General features: G+C 43.7%; 1 protein-coding gene and 1 pseudogene across 1 annotated transcript; both read right to left on the bottom strand.

Moving 5' to 3' along the window:
- Positions 1–1,440: 1,440 nt before the first annotated feature.
- Positions 1,441–3,391, bottom strand: SMIM34 (small integral membrane protein 34). Its single transcript, XM_070783160.1, has one exon. It carries the CDS (start codon positions 2,956–2,958, stop codon positions 2,530–2,532), a length of 429 nt encoding a protein of 142 aa, XP_070639261.1. The 5' UTR covers positions 2,959–3,391; the 3' UTR covers positions 1,441–2,529.
- Positions 3,392–17,391: 14,000 nt separating this feature from the next.
- Positions 17,392–17,724, bottom strand: LOC109561983 (transmembrane protein 230 pseudogene; annotated as a pseudogene).
- Between the last annotated feature and the right edge of the window lie 2,045 nt (positions 17,725–19,769).

Genomic DNA, 19,769 nt, shown 5'->3' with positions numbered 1-19,769 from the left:
ATTTTGGAGCCCAGAAAAATAGTCTGACACTGTTTCCACTGTTTCCCTATCTATTTCCCATGAAGTGGTGGGACCGGATGCCATGATCTTCGTTTTCTGAATGTTGAGCTTTAAGCCAACTTTTTCACTCTCCACTTTCATTTTCATCAAGAGGCTTCTGAGTTTCTCTTCACTTTCTGCCATAAGGGTGGTGTCATCTGCATATCTGAGGTTATTGATATTTAGATTAGATTAGAGCCATATGCATTCCCAAATGCAAATTAAGGAGATGTTGGATTGAGGAAGAGGAAGATCCATTAGAAGGAAGCAACCAACAAGACAGAGTATGTATTTTATCTTCAAATTCACTTCAGTTCTGACCTTGTGCTCCCATTTTAGTGCATTCTGCATTCCTATTCGAGCTTCCCGGGTAGCTCAGTGGTAAAGAATCTACCTGTGATGTAGAAGACACAGGAGATGCCATGGATCTGACCCCTGGGTTGGGAAGATCCCCTGGAGGAGGACAGGGCAACCCACTCCAGTATTCTTGATTTGGAGAATCCCATGGACAGAGGAGCCTGGCAGGCTACAGTCCATGGGGCCACACAGAGTCAGACATGATGGAAACGACTGTACACACACACATTCCTATTCACTGTGGATTACATTTTTGTCTGTCTTTGTGTCTACTGTTTTATCCTGCCCCGTAAGAGTCTCAAACGTGGGTGATGCCCAGCCCTAACTATATAAACAAACCAACAAACACTTTTGCTGGAGAGCCTGTAAGATGATCATGTGGAAAATATGAAAAAAAGAAAAATAGTTGGAAGTCTATCTCATCCTTTAAAAAAAAAAAAGCATGGCATTTAATTTAACCTTTATGAAATCATGCAGTTGATTATAGACCACTGCGCATAGACAGGGGAAAATTTTTTTATTTGTTGTTCAGGGGACCCCTCCAAAAGCCCAGCCAGATAAACTTCACAGAGGTTGGTACAAAACATACTTTTTCTCTCTGCCTACTGAAAGCCACTTGTAGAAATTCAGCTAATCACAATCTCTCTAAATGAATCAGTCATGTAGGCAAGATCTTATTTCTTTTTGAAGCAGAGACAAGAATATAAGTTACAGATGTTTGTGAAACATTTGAATGAATTATATGATATCTACAGTAATGAAAACTAAAAGTGACTATTTTGTCTATGTGTACAACTTGAATCTCATGGACTTGATTTAGAGCACACATCATCAACTTTGATGCAGATGGGTTCTCCTTTAGAATCAAGTAATGCAGCCATTACTTACAGCTATTACCAGTAGGCTAGTCATTTCCTGGACCACAGTAGCATCACCACTACCACCACCACCATCAACAACAGCACCAACCCCTACCAACAACACCATCAACAACCACCACCACCACCACCATCATCAACATCAACCACCAAGACCACCATCAACACTATCAACCACCACCAACACCATCAACACCAACTACCAACACCAGCACCATCAACAACCCCCACGACCACCATCATCAACATAAACAACCAAGACCACCGTCAACACTGACCATCAACCACCACCGATGCCATCAATAACAACACCAGTCACCACCACCATCACCATCATCAACTCAACTGTCAACCCCCAAGACCACCATCAACCCTGACCATCAACCACCACCAACCCCACAATCATTAACACCGCCAATACTACCATCACCATAATTTAACATCAGCCACCATCATCACCACCACCACAATGAGGTTTATATTTGCATATTTATTTTACTTTTCAAAATACGTTCATATACGTGATTTCATGAGCTCTCATCTGCTTTGCAAGGTTGGCAGAAAACTGGCATCGTTATCCTCATTATCTGTAAGGAAACTAAGGTTGGGAGAGGTGAGTGGTGTGTGCAAGAACATCAAAGTGGTCAAGAGTCTAACTCAGAGTAGGGTCTGATTCTTCTGACTCCAAAACTAATACATTTTTTAAAAATGGATCCTGCACTCTCAATGAAAATGAAGAACTTCTGAAAATTAGGATGTTGATATTGACTGTTTTGGTTCGATATTTTAGACAGAGTTTTAGAATGAATGGCCCTTTGAGACCATATATCCCAACCCTCACATGTTCCACGTGAGCCACCAGCCAGTCAGGCTCATATGACCCTCTAGAAGTTGAATTTCATCCAAGGCATTTGACTCCAAATTCAGCCTTCTTTGTATGACAAGAGGCTACCTTCACACATGCCCCAGGAGCCTACCAGATTCCTTTGAGAACAGTGGATGTCCCATGTCCTTGTCTGGAGCATAAAGTTTTCCAGTGAAGGGTGAGTAGGGCTGAAAGCTGCTACTCCTGCTCATCTCAGAGCATCAGGAAGCCTGAGAAGGAAACAGGATGCTGGCTTTTGGGCCCACCCCCATGCACCTGCGGCCCCGCTCAAGGGCTCGACTCACCTCCCAAGGTTCCAGGTAAGCCCAAAGCTGCTCCCTCAAGCAAGAAGTTTGAACCTCAGCTGTAGAGGCCTCCTTGCCTCGACTTTCAAGGGATCTCTTGGATTTCAGCGTGGGGGCTGCTGTTCCCACCCTTTGTCTCTGGGCTGGCCTGGTTGGGCCGCAGGACAGCTCTGTGGCTAATGGTCAGTGAAGAGCATCTGGCTGCCTTGCTCTGGAGCCCTTTCTTTTCAAGTTCAAATGTCAGATTGGAGTAATAAATGTCTTCCAAGGACTTTTCATTCTTTCTGAGGATGTTGCTGGCCAATCGGAAGAGGAAAATCAGCCCATAGATGCCAAAGATGGTGAGGATATACCAAGCGGCTCTGGTCCCATCTGAAAGCTTCAGGGCCCTGGTGGAATTGCTGCTGTTTCTTCCCTCCATGTGGTCCCCCAGCAGGTGCCCCAGGATGCGGCTGGCTTGGGTCTGGTTGGCCCAATGCCCTGAGAAACAGAGATGTTTGTGTGAGACCCACATTCTGGGCTGAAGGCTGCCTGGCCAAGCCAGTGGCAGTGTGTTCGTGTCAGTGGGGAAATGGGACTGCTGAAAGAGGCTTTTTCTGCTCAATAGGTAGAAGCCTCACAACACACATGTCAATATATTTTAAATTTTTTTTTAATTGGAGCATCATTGCTTTACAACACTGTGTTCATTTCTGCTGTACAATGAAGCGAATCAGCTGTATGCATACCTACATCCCCTTCCTCTTGAACCTGCCTCCCACCCCTGCCATCCATGTCTCTAGGTCATCACAGAGACTGAGCTGAGCTCCCTGTGCTATACAGCGTCTTCTCACTCAGTTCAGTTCAGTTGCTCAGTCGTGTCTGACTCTGCGACGCCACGGACCGCAGCACTATTTTACTGTATTCACTATTTTACACATAGTAGTGTGTATGTACGGAGAAGAAAATGGCACCCCACTCCAGTACGTGTATGTATGGAGAAGGCAGTGGCACCCCACTCCAGTACTCTTGCCTGGAAAATTCCAGGGATGGAGGAGCCTGGTGGGCTGTAGTCCATGGGGTTGCTACGAGTCGGGCACAACTGAGCGACTTCACTTTCACTTTTCACTTTCATGCATTGGAGAAGAAAATGGCAATCCACTCCAGTGTTCTTGCCTGGAGAATCCCAGGGACGGAGGAGCCTGGTGGGCTTCTGTCTATGGGGTTGCACAGAGTCGGACACGACTGAAGTGACTTAGCAGCAGCAGCAGCAGCAGTGTGTATGTATGTCAATCCGAATCTCCCAGTTCTCCCCACCCTCTCCTTTGCCCACTGTGTCTGCATGTCTGTTCTCTGTGTCTGCATCTCTATTCCTGCCCTGCAAATAGGCTGATCTGTATCATTGTTTAGAGTTCAGAACATCAAGTTCTTGAAGAGGAGACACAACATCGTAACGATATCCATTTTCCCTAAGATAATCTATACAAATTAACATAATTGCAATAAAAACATCAATAGGATTTCTTTGTGAAATAAACAAGCTATGCATACTGAAAAAGCAACTGTCAAGACTAATTAGGAGACCTCTGAAAGGAAGAGTTGAAATGAGTGGAAATTAGTCTAGCAAGAAATCTAAAACTAGCTAGCCAGAAAAATAAGTTTACTGTTTTTTTGAACGAACGAGTGCTTTATTTGCCCACAGTCCAGCTGGGGCTTACTGGGCTTTGCAAAGGGCATGAGGGGCTCTTCCAAACCAGGTGCAACTTTTCCTTGAAAAGTCTTCCCTGTAAAACTACAATAACTCAAACAGTGCGACAAGATACATAGACTGGCAGACCAAACAGAGTAAAACATCAGTAGAGTAGGAATCGGAATTTGGTAGATAAAGGGGCATTTGTGATCAGGAGAGAAAAGATGGAGTTTTCAAATAAATAGCATTAAAACAAGATAATAATGAATCTACATCTCTCACCTCATCTCTCTCACCCAAAACAGTCCAGATAAATGAAAGATTTTAATATTTAAAAAATTTAATATTAAAAATAGTTTAAAAGTTTTAATAATAAAAACAATTTTAATACTAGAAAATAACATGGTAGATTTTTCCCCCTTATCATCTCTTGAGGGCTTCCTATGTAGCTCAGTTGGTAAAGCATATGCCCAGAGCGTGGGAGACCTGGGTTCAATTCCTAGTTAGGGAAGTCCCCCTGGAGAAGGAGATGGCAGCCCACTCCAGTACTCTTGCGTGGAGAATCCCATGGACAGAGGAGCCTGTTCACATGACAGCTCATGGGGTCGCAAGAGTCGGACACGACTGAGCACTAAGCTTATCATCTCAGAGTGGGACATCCCTTTCTAAGCATAACACAAAAATTCAGAGGTGGAAAAAAAGGAGAAAGAAAATGTTAACTCCAATTACACAAAAAAATTTAAATGATGGCATACAAAAGACAAATGACAAACTAGAAAAAATAGATACTTACGCCAGTGAACTTCTTCATAAGCTTCAGTTCTATAAGAAAAAGTACAAAACCTCAGTACAAAACTATGCAAAGGATATGGACAATTAGTTCAGGAAAAGAAATGGACCTTGAACATAAGAAAAGCTTCTCAGTAACACTCATAATAGGAGAAATGCAAATTAAAACTACAGCAAGGTAATATTTTGTTATTTATCAGGTTTGCAAATTCATGATGTCTCAGAAGACAGTCTAGATATGTCCATGGGGCTGTCAGGCTTTTGCTTAATGACTGGCGAGAGTGTAAATTTACACAACCAATATGGAGGGCACATTGACAAGATCTGTTGACATTAGTCGGAGAAGGCGATGGCACCCCACTCCAGCACTCTTGCCTGGAACATCCCATAGATGGAGGACCCTGGTGGGCTGCAGTCCATGGGGTCGCTAAGAGTCGGACACGACTGAGCGACTTCACTTTCATTTTTCACTTTTATGCACTGGGGAAGGAAATGGCAACCCACTCCAGTGTTCTTGCCTGGAGAATCCCAGGGATGGGGGAGCCTGGTGGGCTGCCGTCTATGGGGTCGCAGAGTCGGACACGACTGAAGCAACTTAGCATTGACATTAGTAACACGTTTACCTTTGACCCGGTGATTCTACCTGTAGAAATTTATCCTAAAAATATGCCAGAACAAGTCCAAAACGATGTATATTTACGATTAGTCCTTGTAGCACTCTTGTGATGACTAACGTTTAAGAACAGCCTGAATAGAGTCAACTTGGAGATGGTTTAATCCATTTTGGAAATTCCATGCAGTGGGATACAATGCAGCCAAAAAAAAAAGTAACAAAGAGCTTTCTTGTGCTAAATCATAACAAATGAAAAAAAATCCTATATATAAAGTGGGCTGTGCTATTTGCTTGAAACTTGAGCATATTTAAAATACCACTGGGAGAATACAGAAGGAATTGGTGTCTAGGGTTGCCCATGGGGAGGAGAACTGGGGGGAAGGAGGTGTACATTTCACCAAAGCCCTTTCGTACATTTTGTACCATGGGTATTTATTTTCAAAAAGAAATTAATTAAAAAATGGAAGCGTGCAAGTGGGCACTTTTCTGGTCTCCTTGGTGAAGTGCCCCTGGGTGAGGACACTGTGTGCCCTTCTAAGGCCAGAAGATTAAGATCTTAATTGCTGTTTACCTCAAAACTGTTTTCTCTACTAGGAGAGCTGGTGAAAATGCAATGATAAAGTCAGAGAAGTAGTACCTAATCCTGTGAGACATTTTCCAGCTGAGCTTTATAGGTTCACATTCTCATTTCTTGCTCTATGTGCATATAGATGTGTCCAGACATGTCATAGGATAAATCCCATCATCTGCTGAGGACCCCAAAGGCGCTGCATTAAGTGTTTTCTATTTCATATCTGCTTGTTAATTCATTTTGCTAATGCAAAGCTCAGGGAGACCAGTATTTTTTTTTTTATTATAATTAACTGTTGAATGAATGAATGATCTTATTACTTTGAGATTAGGGAGAACATTTAAAAATAACTGTGCAAACCACATGTGACAAAGTCCCAATTAACAAATTTCATTATATAAAATTGGTCACTCATAAGAAACAGTACAGTGATCAGGAATTTTCCTACTGCTGTTGATAACATGGTTTGAGAACTTATATAAGGAAGAGAAAAATGTTCCCATAATTATTAAAAACAAATCAACTCAACAAGAACATCATAAACTTTAATTAGAGTAAGAGAACTTGCTTAAACTTGGAATACATGGATAAACTCATAGACCTTTCTGTGAATTGTTGCAGAATGACGTGCTATGTTCAAATATATATAAAACAAAGCCAAGAACAACAGAGCATAAAATTATTTGAAAACCAGTCCATTTGTCACATGAAAGATTTTCACTATATTAATTAAGGCAGTACATTGTTCTTTACCTTTTAAAAAAATAGGGAAGAATAAATTAGATGGTATCTTCTATATCCTATAGAAGAGACCAAGCTTTTCATCAATAATGTGAAACATGTAAGAAATCCTAGAACTGCTCATCCTTGTGTTGGAGCAGAATACTCACATTCCATGAGGTGGTGTTTTTCTTGACCCTTAGGGAGGCAAGTTTAAACATCTGCCATGGAAAGAGGGCAACTTCTTTTTGCAAATGATCACAGTCTTTCTGAAGTCAACACTGAGGTTTCAAGAGCAGAGAGTAACTTGATATCCGAAGACTCTTAGGGCAGCATCTAATAGAAGTTTAGCAGAGAGAAACTGGACTCATTTTGTCTCATTCGATGAATCAGAGAATCAAAAGTTGATCTGTCTTCTACCGGCACAGAATAAAAAGCACCTCCTGCTGTTGGCCTGTTGAGAAGATCTGTTTAGACACACGCTAGTACCAAGGACACGGCGGCTCCTGCAGGTCCCATCTGGGGCTGCGGGGGCAGGAAGCTCTCCGAGGCTGGCTTAGAGCCTGGATGGTTCCTGAAATTCCCTGTTCTGCACCTGTAGCCAGTATGCTCATGGCCAGGTGTGGCGGAGACCCACTGTCAAGGGCCAGAGGAAGTCACCAGCTTCCTCTTGGACTGTCCTGGATGCAGAAACCCAGACAGGAATGAGTCTGTGCAGGAGGACACAGCTGAGAGCCGGGGTTCCCTCAGGATCAGTGGGTGATGGACTCATGAGCCAGGCCATGAGGAATGGGGCTGCTCTTTCCCACACCCCTGAGTCATGGACCACTTTGAAATTAAAGTTAACTGGAAAAGAGGAGAAGTGTCTAGGAGAAATAGGAACACCAGGAGGAAAGGTTAAAAGACTTGGGCAGGTTCTCTGATGCTGCCACTGTTCCTGAATCCTCACTAACGTGGCCCTGACCTGCCTAATTCATGAGGCTCGCTGGCTTTAAAGATGTAATTTTATCATATTTTCATCAATAGGGGACTAGATAAGTCAGTTTAGAAATAAGCCATGAAATGAAGTCGCTCAGTCGTGTCCGACTCTTTGCGACCCTGCGGACTGTAGCCCACCAGGCTCCTCCGTCCACGGGTCCTCCAGGCAAGAATGCTGGAGTGGGTTGCCATTTCCTTCCCCAGAAATAAGCCATAGAACCCAGCAATTCCACTTCTAGGTGTATATTCAGGATAAACATAAATGTACATCCAGACAAAAAAAAAACTTGCATATGGATGCACAAAGCAACATGACTCAAAATAGCTAAAAAGTGGAAACTGTCCAAATGTCCAACTGGTGAACAGAAAAATAAAATGTGATCTATCTGTGCCATGAAATATTATTTGGCAATAAAAAGGAACGAAGTACTGACACATGCTGCAACAGCAACGAACCGTGAAAGCACCATGCCAAATGAAGGAAAACAGCTACAAAGGACGGGTCACACAACTCTGTGCATCTGAAATGTCAAGAACAGGCAAATCTACAAAGGAAGAAAGTAGATTAGTGGTTGCCTTGGGTTGATGTAGGGGACTGCTGCTGCTGCTGCTAAGTCGCTTCAGTCGTGTCCGACTCTGTGAGACCCCATAGACAGCAGCCCACCAGGCTCCCCCGTCCCTGGGATTCTCCAGGCAAGAACAATGGAGTGGGTTGCCATTTCCTTCTCCAATGCATGAAAGTGAAAAGTGAAAGGGAAGTCGCTCAGTCGTGTCCGACTCTTTGCGACCCCATGGACTGCAGCCCACCAGGCTCTGCCGTCCATGGGATTTTCCAGGCAAGAGTACTGGAGTGGGGTGCCATCGCCTTCTCCGATGTAGGGGACTGGGGCATGATAATTAAGGGATAGCTTATTTGGGGGTGATAAAAGTGTTTTATAGTTGATTGTGGTGATATTTGTGAAAATATGTAAACATACTAAAATCCACTGAACCCTGGACTTTAAGTGAGTGAATTTTGTGGGATATGAATTGCATTTTAATACTATAATATAGGTAAACAATGGAATACTATGCATCTGTGAAACAGAATGAGGAAGCTATTTGTGTTGTTGTTGTTGAGTCACTAAGTCATATCTGACTCTTTGAGATGCCCACGGACTGTAGCCCGCCAGGCTCCTCTGTCCAAGGGATTCTCCAGGCAAGAATACTGGAGTGGGTTGCCATTTCCTCCTCCAGGGGATCTTCCTGGCCCAGGAATCAAACCTGCATCTCCTGCATCTCCTGCATTTGCAGGCAGATTTTTTTTTTTTTTTTTAAACCACTGAGTCCCTGGGAAGCTGAAGCACTCCAAGATGCTTTGCTGAATGAGAACAGCCAAGAAGGGAGTATGTTACCACCTATGTAACAAAGTAGGAGGAAAAATCATGCAGTTTTTTTGTTGTTGTTCATATGGGCATTGAAGAGCCCCTTTAAGGATGCCTGAGAAAGTAAGAGCAGGAGGAAATTGCGGAGCTGAGAACTGGCTAGAGGGAGGGCAGGTTGGGAAGAAGAATTCTTACTATATATTCCTTATGAATATAAAGAAGTTCAGGGGGCACAAGTGGTAAAGAATCCTGCCAATGAAGGAGACTCGGGTTTGATCCCTGGGCCAGGAAGAGCCCCTGGCAACCTACTTCAGTGTTTCTTGCCTGGAGAATTCCATGAACAAAGGAGCCTGGCAGGCTGCAGTCCATGGGGTCACAAAGAGTTGGACACAACTGAATGACTAAGCACACACACGCACTTTCCAACTGTGTTAAACACACCCATTCATGTAAATCTGAGGCTTCCCTCATAGCTCAGTTGGTAAGAGAATCCACCTGCAATGAGGGAGACTCCAGTTCAATTCCTGGGCCAGGAAGATCCGCTGGAGAACGGATGGGCTACCCAGTCCAGTATTCTTGGGCTTCCCTGGTGGCTCAGCTGGTAAAGAATCCACCTGCGATGCGGGAGACCCTGGGTTCGATCCCTGGGTTGGGAAGATCGCCTGGAGAAGGGAACGGCTACCCACTCCAGTCATTCTGGCCTGGAGAATCCCATGGACTAAACAGTCCATGGGGTCACAAAGAGTCGGACACGACTGAGCGACTTTCATTTCAGTTCATGTAAATCTTGGTCAAAGTTCTGCTCTTGCTGTCCTGGCTGTGGGATGCCTGGACCCTGGCACCTCCAACTTTGCCCCAGAGTTCGGGGTTTTTAACACCGACCATGAGAGGTGAGAAGGGGCTGGAGATCCTTCATGATCAAGGGCTAATGGCAGTGACGAGGGATGTAAGTCAGTGCTCTGGTCCCCGATGCACCCTTGTGTAACCCTGGGCAAGTCCCCACCCACCCTGTAGATTACTCACCTGCAAGGTGCAGAATCAGCAGGATCAATAACCTCTGATCCCAGGGAGACAGCGAGGAAGCCCAGGGCATAGGGAAGAGCTACTCCTCCTGGAGGTGTCTGAACAGGAAGGCTGCCAGCACCGGCTGCCCCAGGACAGGGAGGACACATCCAGGCCCCTGGAGCCCAAGAGGTGGAGGCTTGGGAGCGTGCATCAGCTGGGAAGTCAGAAGTTTTGGCAGGATGTTGGCATGGGATGTGGGAAGAAATGAACTCCGGAAAAATAGGGGAGGTGCAAGGAAAGGGGGGGCTTTGGTCTCATCCATGCCATCAAGGGGCACTTACATTAGGAAACAGCTCTGTGCCAGGCAACTCATTGGAAAAGACCCTGATGCTAGGAAAGATTGAAGGCAAGAGGAGAAGGGGACAGCAGAGGATGAGATGGTTGGATGGCATCAACAACTCGACGGACATGAGTTTGAACAAACTCTGGGAGATAGTGAAGGACAGGGAGGCCTGGCGTGCTGCGGTCCATGGGGTTGCAAAGAACTGGACAGGATTGAGCAACTGAACAACATGCACTTTCCTCCTGAGTCCCCCTCTTAGAACCCATGAGAGGCAGGAGTACCATCCTCATTTAAAGGGGCTCAGAGAAGAGACCTGCCTGATGTTACACAGCTCCTGAGTGCCAGAGGTGGGTAGTCTGGCACCAAAGGAATCTCCTTCCACACCCTGAATCCCACCTTCAAGCTGGACCCAGAGTCCCAAGAATTCTCCTGATTGCTTGCCGTATAGGTTGAATTGTAGATGGTCCCTGCTGAGATATAACCATGACCTTGAAGCCCTCCCATGGTTAGCTGAAATTAAACTATGATGTTAAAAGTCAAGGTAATGTATATCCTTCAGTAAAGGTGACTAGAAGGGGCAGAAAGGGAGCTCTAAAGTGCTGGCCATGTCCTGGTTTCAGGGGTTTATTCGATTTGGGACACTTCCTAGAACTGAGTTCACTTTTCAGTATGTATGTTATATTGTTGTTGTTCAGTCACTCAGTCGTGTCCACCTCTTTGCAACCCCATGGACTGCAGCACGCCAGGCTTCCCTGTCCGTCATCATCTCCCGGAGTTTGCTCAAATTCATGTCCATGTTTGTTATACTTCATTGCAAACCTCACCTTGCTGTTTAACATGGAAAGCCTTTATAGGCGATGGGAAAATAAAGTTGAAAGTTTCGAAGGTTTACCTAGAAAAATGCAAATGCTGTTTTTTAAAAAGGGTTCTATATTCCATTATGGCTATGGGCACATGATACCATCTAAGGAAAAAGTGCCCTGTGCCTGGGGGCAGGGGGTGGTCAAGATCACGGTCACAGGGTCTGGGCAGTGTTTTTCATTCCCAAATGCTTACATAACAGCAAAACATACCCCAACGTGGGCCAAGAATTTCCTTCCCTCTTGGGTCTGTCTCCTCCGGCCTTCTGGTTCAGTCTAGCTGAATACTGACCTCAAGGCAATCAAGTGAAACCACTCACCCAGTAAATGTTTATCTGAGCTACAGATCTGGGGAGAAGGACCCCGGTACCCTCTAGCTCTTTTGACATTAGAATCTGAACCCTCTCAGTGGGCCATGACTTTTTATTTTTGTCCCTCACAGAACCCGTCAGATCAGAGGATGGCTAAATTGGGAGCCAAGGTGGCGGTGACATGTATTTGACTCTCCAAAATAAAAAGAAAACAAACCAATGCTTTTGCATTTCAGGAGACCAGAAGGAGAATTTAAAAGTGTCATTAAATAAACACCCATATCCACACTTGACCTTCTTTCTGAGCAGTATTTTCTGAGGGTGTAAAGAAGAGCCCACCAACCAGTTCTGACATCCAGCACCACCAGAGAACATTAAAACTGATGCCTGAGTTCAATGGCCAAGAACACAGATTCCAGACGTGTCTGCCTTTTCAGGGGGTACAGCCTCCCAGAGAATTTTAAAAAGATGTTTTGCGTGTTTCTAAAAAATCTTGAATGTATAGGTCACTCCTGCATTTCCTTTCACCTTCACTGGTGTCTTCTAGCATGGAGGTCACTGCTGTGTCCAGGGAGATGCAGAGACGAGCTCAAAGCCTTCGGAATTGGAGGACCCAGGTTCTAGCTGGGGCTTTGTCACTTACTAACTGAGGGACTCCGGGCAAGTTACTTCATTGCCCTGAACCTCGGTTGTAAACAAAGGATGATAAATTGTGATGCCATGAGGGACTCCAAGGGGCAAATACAGTCCCATCTCATCTTCTCCCAGTTAATTCCTTCAGTCCTCAGCTGCTTGGTTCACAGCAACTCCCATATTTCTTTCCCGCTTAAGACCTCCCAGGTTGACCAGGAGTCCCAGGAACTTTGTCCAGAGTAGGGAGAGGGCAGCCTGACTTCCTCCACCAAGCCCAGAGGACCCGGAAACAACCTCTGCTGCTGTTGCCTCCAGCTGCCACATGGCGCCACTGTTGAACACAGTCCTGGCATAGTTATAGAAGACCATGAGCAAATCTTCAAAGACAAAAAAAAAATGAACCCAAGGGATTTCCTGGTGCTCCAATGGCTAAGACCTTGGGCTCAGAATGCAAGGGGGCCTGGGTTTGATCCCTGGTCAGGGAAACTGTGATAGAATCTACATGCCCCAACTAAGAGTTCACATGTACTAAGTCACTTCAGTCGTGTCCGACTCTTTATGACCCCAGGAGCCCACCAGGCTCCTCTGTCCATGGGATTCTCCAGGCAAGAATACTGGAGTGGGTTTCCATTTTCTTCTCCAGGGAAGAGTTCACATGCTGCAGCAAAAAAATGATCTGTCATGCTCCAAATCCCACACTGGAAAACTGACACTTAAGACTGCTCTCCTCTGTTCCCACTCTTGTTCCTTAGCTTCAGGCCTGCTGAGGTCAGACGCCACCGTCACAAGCCGAGAAGAGAAGCGGAAGAGCAGTGATGGGGGGAAGAAGGCCGCCCCACTTTCCCACCGCAGTTCTCCTGTCCCTGCAGCCTGAGCTGGAGCCGGGGGAGCCCCAACCTGAGAGCGAGCTCAGAATTTTGATTATGACATGAGACTGCACATCGTAATTACTGAATCAAGACTGTTTCCCCAACCTGAATACAGGGCGGGGAAATCAAGCCCCACCCTGCATTAGAGCTCACAGAGAAGAATTAAAGAAGAAAATAGGACAAATTTTTAAAAAAATGAAAAAACGACCCAGAGGGATGGTATGGGGAGGGAGGAGGGAGGAGGGTTCAGGATGGGGAACACATGTATACCTATGGCGGATTCATTTTGATATTTGGCAAAACTAATACAATTATGTAAAGTTTAAAAATAAAATAAAAAAAAAGAAAAAACATTAACAACAAAAAAGCATGATCTAAAACCAGATAATAAACCAAGACTAAATATACTTGTCCTATCTATATATTGCACATAGAAAAAAAAGAATCAACACAAACAATAGCCAGTTATATTCCTATTCAGAGATACAAAAGGGCTTTGTTTTTATTTTTTATTTTTGGCAAACAATTGGCACTTGCTACATGCTAGGCATGTTCGCAGCCAGCTTCCAGTTATTAACTAATCTAAATCACTTAATTATATCAAAAGACAAAGAATGGGCATAGACACACAAAGAAAATGCAAATGTAAAGGCAGAAATATCCCTGTTCATATCATTTGTATTGAATGCAATGCACAGAATTGTATAAATTTACCAATAAGTGTTGGTGAGGATGTGGAGAAAAGGAAACCGTTGTGAACTGTTGATGGGAATTAATTTGGTGCAGCCGCTGTGGAAAACAGTATGGAGGTTCCTCAAAAAATTACCATACAATCCAGCAATTCCACTGGATTTGGCCACAGGATACTTGGCCACCTGATGCGAAGAGCTGACTCCTTGGAAAAGACCCTGATGCTGGGAAAGACTGAAGGCAGGAGGAGAAGGGGACGACAGAGGATGAGATGGCTGGATGGCATCACCGACTCAATGGACATGAATTTGAGTAAGCTCCGGGAGTTGGTGATGGACAGGGAGGCCTGGCGTGCTGCAGTCCATGGGGTCTCTAAGAGTTGGACACGACTGAGTGACTGAACTGAACAATCCAGCAATTCCACTGGAGATTTATCCAAAGAAAATGAAAACACTAATTTGAAAGATATATGCACTTCTGTGTTCACTGTAGCACTGTTTACAACTGCCAAGATATGGAGGCAACCTAAGTGCACACTAACTGATGAGTGGATAAAGAAGATGTGATCACATACACACACAGAGGAGTATATTTGTGCCATAAAAGGGATGAAATCGTTCTATTTTTGTGACAAAATAGACAGACTTGGAGGGTATTATTCTAAGTAAAAGAAGTCAGAGAAAGAAAAAACTGTATGATTTGATTAGATGCAGAATCTAGGAAACAAAACAAATGAACAAACATAATAAAACAGAACCAGAGTCATAGATACAGAGGACAGACAAGTGTTTTCCAGAGGGGAGGGGGATACGGAGATGAGGGAATTGTGGACAGAAGATTACGAGGTACAAACTTCCAATTACAAAATAAGCAAGTCATGGGTATGAAAACCACAGTGTGGGGAATAGAGTCAATAATACATAGCAGCTTTGTATGGTGATAGATTGCAGCTAAACTTATCATGGTGATCATTTTGAAATATAGAGAAATTAAATCACTATTTTCTGGATCAGGAACTAAACTAGTCACAGGCCAATTATGCTTCAAGAACAAATTCAGAAAAAGAGATCAGATTTGTGATTACCAGAGGTGGGGGGGGAGAAGGCAAAATGGATGAAGACAGTCAAAAGGTACAAAATTACAGTTCTAAGGTAAGTAAGTACTATGAATGCAATGTACAATGTGATAAATACAATAAACACCGATACTTTAATATGTTGTATATGAAAGTTTAGAGTAAATCCTAAGAGTTTTCATCACAAGGAAAAATTTTTTTCTTTTATTTTGAATTTATATAACATGATGGATGTTCCCTAAACTTACTGTGGTAATCATGTCATGATGTGAGTGAAATTTGCTCATTCGTGTCCAACTCTTTGCAACCCCATGGACTATGCAGTCCATGGAATTCTCCAGGCAGAATACTGGAGTGGGTAGCCTTTCCCTTCTCCAGGGGATCTTCCCAACCCAGGGATCAAACCCAGGTCTCCTGCATTGTAGGTGGATTCTTTACCAGCTGAGCCGCAAGGGAAGCCCAAGAATACTGGAGTGGGTAGCCTATCCCTTCTCCAGGGGATTTTCCCAACACAGGAATTGAACCAGGGTCTCCTGCATTGCAGGCGGATTCTTTACCAACTGAGCTATCAGGGAAGCCCATGATGATTTTATGATGTCAGTCTAATTATTACACTGTACACCTGAAACTTACATAATACGTCAATTATACCTGAATAAAACTGAAAGGAGAAAAAGAGAAAAAGACATCAGTTCAGTCACTCAGTCATGTCCAAGTCTTTGTGACTCTGTGGGCTGCAGGATGCCAGGCCTCCCTGTCCATCACAAACTCCAGGAGCTTGCTCAAATGCATGTCCATTGAGTCAGTGATGCCATCCAAACATCTCAACCTCTGTTGTCCCCTCCTCCTGCCTTCAGTCTTTCCTAGCAGTAGGGTCTTTTCCAATGAGTCAGTTCTTCACATCAGATGGCCAAAGTATTGTAGCATCAGCTTCAGCATCATTCCTTCCAATGAATATTCAGGACTGATTTCCTTTAGGATGGACTAGTTGTATCTCCTTGCAGACCAAGGGACTCTCAAGAATCTTCTCCACCACCACAGTTCAAAAGCATCAATTCTTCAGTGCTCAGCTTTCTTTATGGTCCAATTCTTACATCTATTCATGACTACTGGAAAAAACATAGCTTTGACTATAGAGACCTTTGTCAGTAAAGTAATCTCTGCTTTTTTTTTTTTTTAGATTTTGACATTTTAACTTCTTTTGAATACAAGTCACTTTTTGCAAGCTAGAAGGCAGATCAAGCTAAGGCAGTCCAGTCCTCCAGAGATCCAGGTCAATTCTTAAAATCTTCAGCAGAATTACATCATAAAACAAGGTGCTAAAATAGGGTTATAAACTCTAAATAATAACCATTCATCTACATTTTTTCCTTCAGATCAGATCAGTCGCTCAGTCATGTCCGACTCGTCGCAACCCCATGAATTGCAGCACGCCAGGCCTTCCTGTCCATCACCAACTCCCGGAGTTCACTCAGACTCAAGTCCATCGAGTCAGTGATGCCATCCAGCCATCTCATCCTCTGGCGTCCCCTTCTTCTCTTGCCCCCAGTCTCTCCCAGCATCAGAGTCTTTTCCAATGAGTCAACTCCTCGCATGAGGTGGCCAAAGTACTGGAGTTTCAGCTTTAGCATCATTCCTTCCAAAGAAATCCCAGGGCTGATCTCCTTCAGAATGGACTGGTTGGATCAGTCCAAGGGACTCTCAAGAGTCTTCTCCAACACCACAGTTCAAAAGCATCAATTCTTCGGCACTCAGCCTTCTTCACAGTCCAACTCTCACATCCATACATGACCACAGGAAAAACCTAGCCTTGACTAGACGAAACTTTGTTGGCAAAGTAATGTCTCTGCTTATTTTTTCCTTAGGAAACAGCTAAAAGTCTAGTCCGTAAAGGTATGATATATAGAACTTCTTGATCTACACAGGACAAAATGATCCAAATTATATGCTGGCCAACCTATCAGTGAGCCACATCAGAGCTGGCCAAGGATTGGTGAACAGAGAAAAGTGTTTACATTTTGAAAATTTGCTCTGAGGTTTAAAAAATTCCTGGTTGTTGTTATAAGAAAGCAAGTAGGAAATATTATAGATGCACCACACTATATTTGATTGTGCCAAGGTCTTCCACTAGAACACAAAGTTAGAATATGGAGATAAGACACTTAGATATTTTCAAAATAAATTACTTAGTAATAAGAAATCTGGCATATTCATATGGAAAAACTTGTCAGGAGATTTTTCCAGGGCCAAGAAATTAAAAATAGAGAATGCCCTAATGACAGTTACTTGTGAGCTTAGTTAACATCTTTTAGGATGAACCCATAAAATCTGGCCACTGTTTCATTAAACATCTGCAAACTGGAGAACTCTTTAGCCCTTAGTCATAGTTTCTGCTCAATGTCTTAAAGCTGGGCTCAGTTCCATCTGTGACTCTTTTCTTCAGGCCTGGGGTGAATGCTAGTCATCAAAGTCTGGAACATCATTGTAGGAGTATCCCCAGTAGCAGGGGTAAAATCCTGGCAGGAACACCAGGATGCCAATGATCAGGACAGGAAAGGCCCGGTCTGCTCCCTCTTTGCCGATACACCCTGCCAGCAGGAGGGAGCCTATAATAATGAGAAAGGCACCAATGAAAAACAGCACTGTTGTAAGCGCAATGGCCTTATATGGGATCTTTGGCGGGCTTTTCTTAAACTGAAGGTCAATGTAGCCATCATCTGTACAAGAGAGTCTTGAGTATTTCACTTTGCTACTGGGAATTCCAGTAGCCAGGTTGGTGTGAGACGGCATCATAACACACTGACTCAGCTGGAGAATCCCCATGGACAGAGGAGCCTGGCAGGCTACAGTCCGTAGGGCTGCAAAGAGTGCAACACGACTGAAGTTACGGAGCGTGAATACACTGCTTCACCCCAAGCACTGAAAGGAGCAATTTCACTTTCCAGGTTACTTCTTCACCAGAGTCCGGGTGAAGCAGGCTGCTTGCCGACAGCTCGCTCATGGTTTTTTAATATGCTGTTGAGGTTGGTCATAGCTTTTCTTCCAAGGAGCAAGTGTCTTTTGATTTCATGGCTGCAGTCACCATCGGCAGTGATTTTGGAGCCCAAAAGATAACGTCCGTCACTGTTTCCATTGTTTCCCCATCTATTTGCCGTGAAGTGATGGGACCAGACGCCATGGTCTTTGTTTTTTGAATGTTGAGTTTTAAGCCAGCTTTCTCACTCTCATCTTTCATTTTCATCAAGAGGCTCTTTAGTTCCTCTTCGCTTTCTGCCATAAGGGTGGTGTCATCTGCATATCTGGGGTTATTGATATTTCTCCTGACAATTTTGATTCCAGCTTGTGCTTCATCCAGCTTGGCATTTCAAATGATGTACTCTGCATATATAGTCTGCCTGCAATGCGGGAGACCTGGGTTCAATCCCTGGGTCTGGAAGATCCCTTGGAGAAGGGAATGGCAACCCACTCCAATATTCTTGCCTGGAGAATCCCATGGACAGAAGAGCACTGTGGGCTACAGTCTATGGCCCACAAACAGTTGTGGACAAACAGTCGGACACGACTGAGATACTAACACACACACACTCTGCATGTAAGTTAAATAAGCAAGGTGACAATATACAGCCTTGATGTACTCCTTTCCAATCACCCATTATCACCACTGTCATTTAATATTATGCTGGAAGAATTATTCAATTCAATTAGATAAGAGGTACTAAAAGTGGAAAAGACAAAAAATTATCATTGATTGTATGATTGGAAAAATAAAAAGAATCAATTGCAAAGCTGTTAGAAACAGGAGGATAATTCAATAAGTTGAGTGGGCATGAGATAAATTCTAAAATAGTCAATATCTGAGAGTTTATGTTAACAGCAGTAACTTTGTAAATATAACAGAAGAAAAGATTCTACTTACAATTGGAATCAAACAAGATAAAACACCCATGAATAGAATGAATGTGGAAGATTCATACGGACAAAATCTTTGAAAAGAAAGACAAAAAGGAAGATTTGACTAAATGCAAATACTGCTTATCCTTAGAAAGACTGACGTGCAAAGATGACAATTCTTTTCTAATTCGTCTGTTGTTTTTGTTGTTCAGTCACTAAGTGGTGTCTGACTCTTGGCGACTCCATGAACTGCAGCATGTCAGACTTCCCTGTCCTTCACTACCTCCTGGAGTTTGCTCAAACTCATGTCCATCGAGTCGGTGATGCCAGTCAACCATCTCATCCTCTGTCATCCCCTTCTCTTCATGCCTTCAATCTTTCCCAGCATCAGGGTCTTTTCTAATGAGTCGACTCTTCTGTAGATTTAGTATAATCCCAGCAAAATATCAATGGACATTTCTGGGTTTTTGTTGTTCTTGTTTTGTTTTCCAGAACTAAACTGAATGCCAAGTTTTCAGAGCCCTACTTCCTTTGTTAATGATCTTTTTCTTCTCTTTTCTTTTCCAATGATATATTTCATGTTTTCAGGCCCATCATTTTTTTTCAGCGTCAATGAATGGAATTTCAGCTTTTTGGCCTGAAAAAAATCACAGCAAAATCTCAGCAAAATCTAAAGGAGCAAACGGTCCTTCATCCCCTGCAGCTGGAGAGAACAGCAGAGAGCATCCTTCATCCTCAACACACATCCTTGCAGGGATCATTGCAACAAAGGAACAGACGAATCACCTGTATTCCCAAAGCTGCCTCTGTGCCCTGAGAAAAGTAAACTCGATTTCCCAAAGGCTATAATTCAAGCTGGTCACTTTACTTAACTTATGTCGACACTGGCAAAGATAAAAATGGATAACTGTTTCCTCAAAAGCGTCACTATAAGCATTGTTATC

Source organism: Bos indicus, chromosome 1 (genome assembly GCF_029378745.1).
Source record: "Bos indicus isolate NIAB-ARS_2022 breed Sahiwal x Tharparkar chromosome 1, NIAB-ARS_B.indTharparkar_mat_pri_1.0, whole genome shotgun sequence".
Lineage (NCBI taxonomy): Eukaryota > Metazoa > Chordata > Mammalia > Artiodactyla > Bovidae > Bos > Bos indicus.
Note: the sequence above shows the minus strand (reverse complement) of the source record. Positions and strands in the feature narration are given on the sequence as shown.

Coding starts and splice junctions, on each gene's coding strand:
- SMIM34 (XM_070783160.1), bottom strand. CDS start 2,958: ATGTGGGTCTCACACAAACATCTCTGTTTCTCAGGGCATTGGGCCAAC.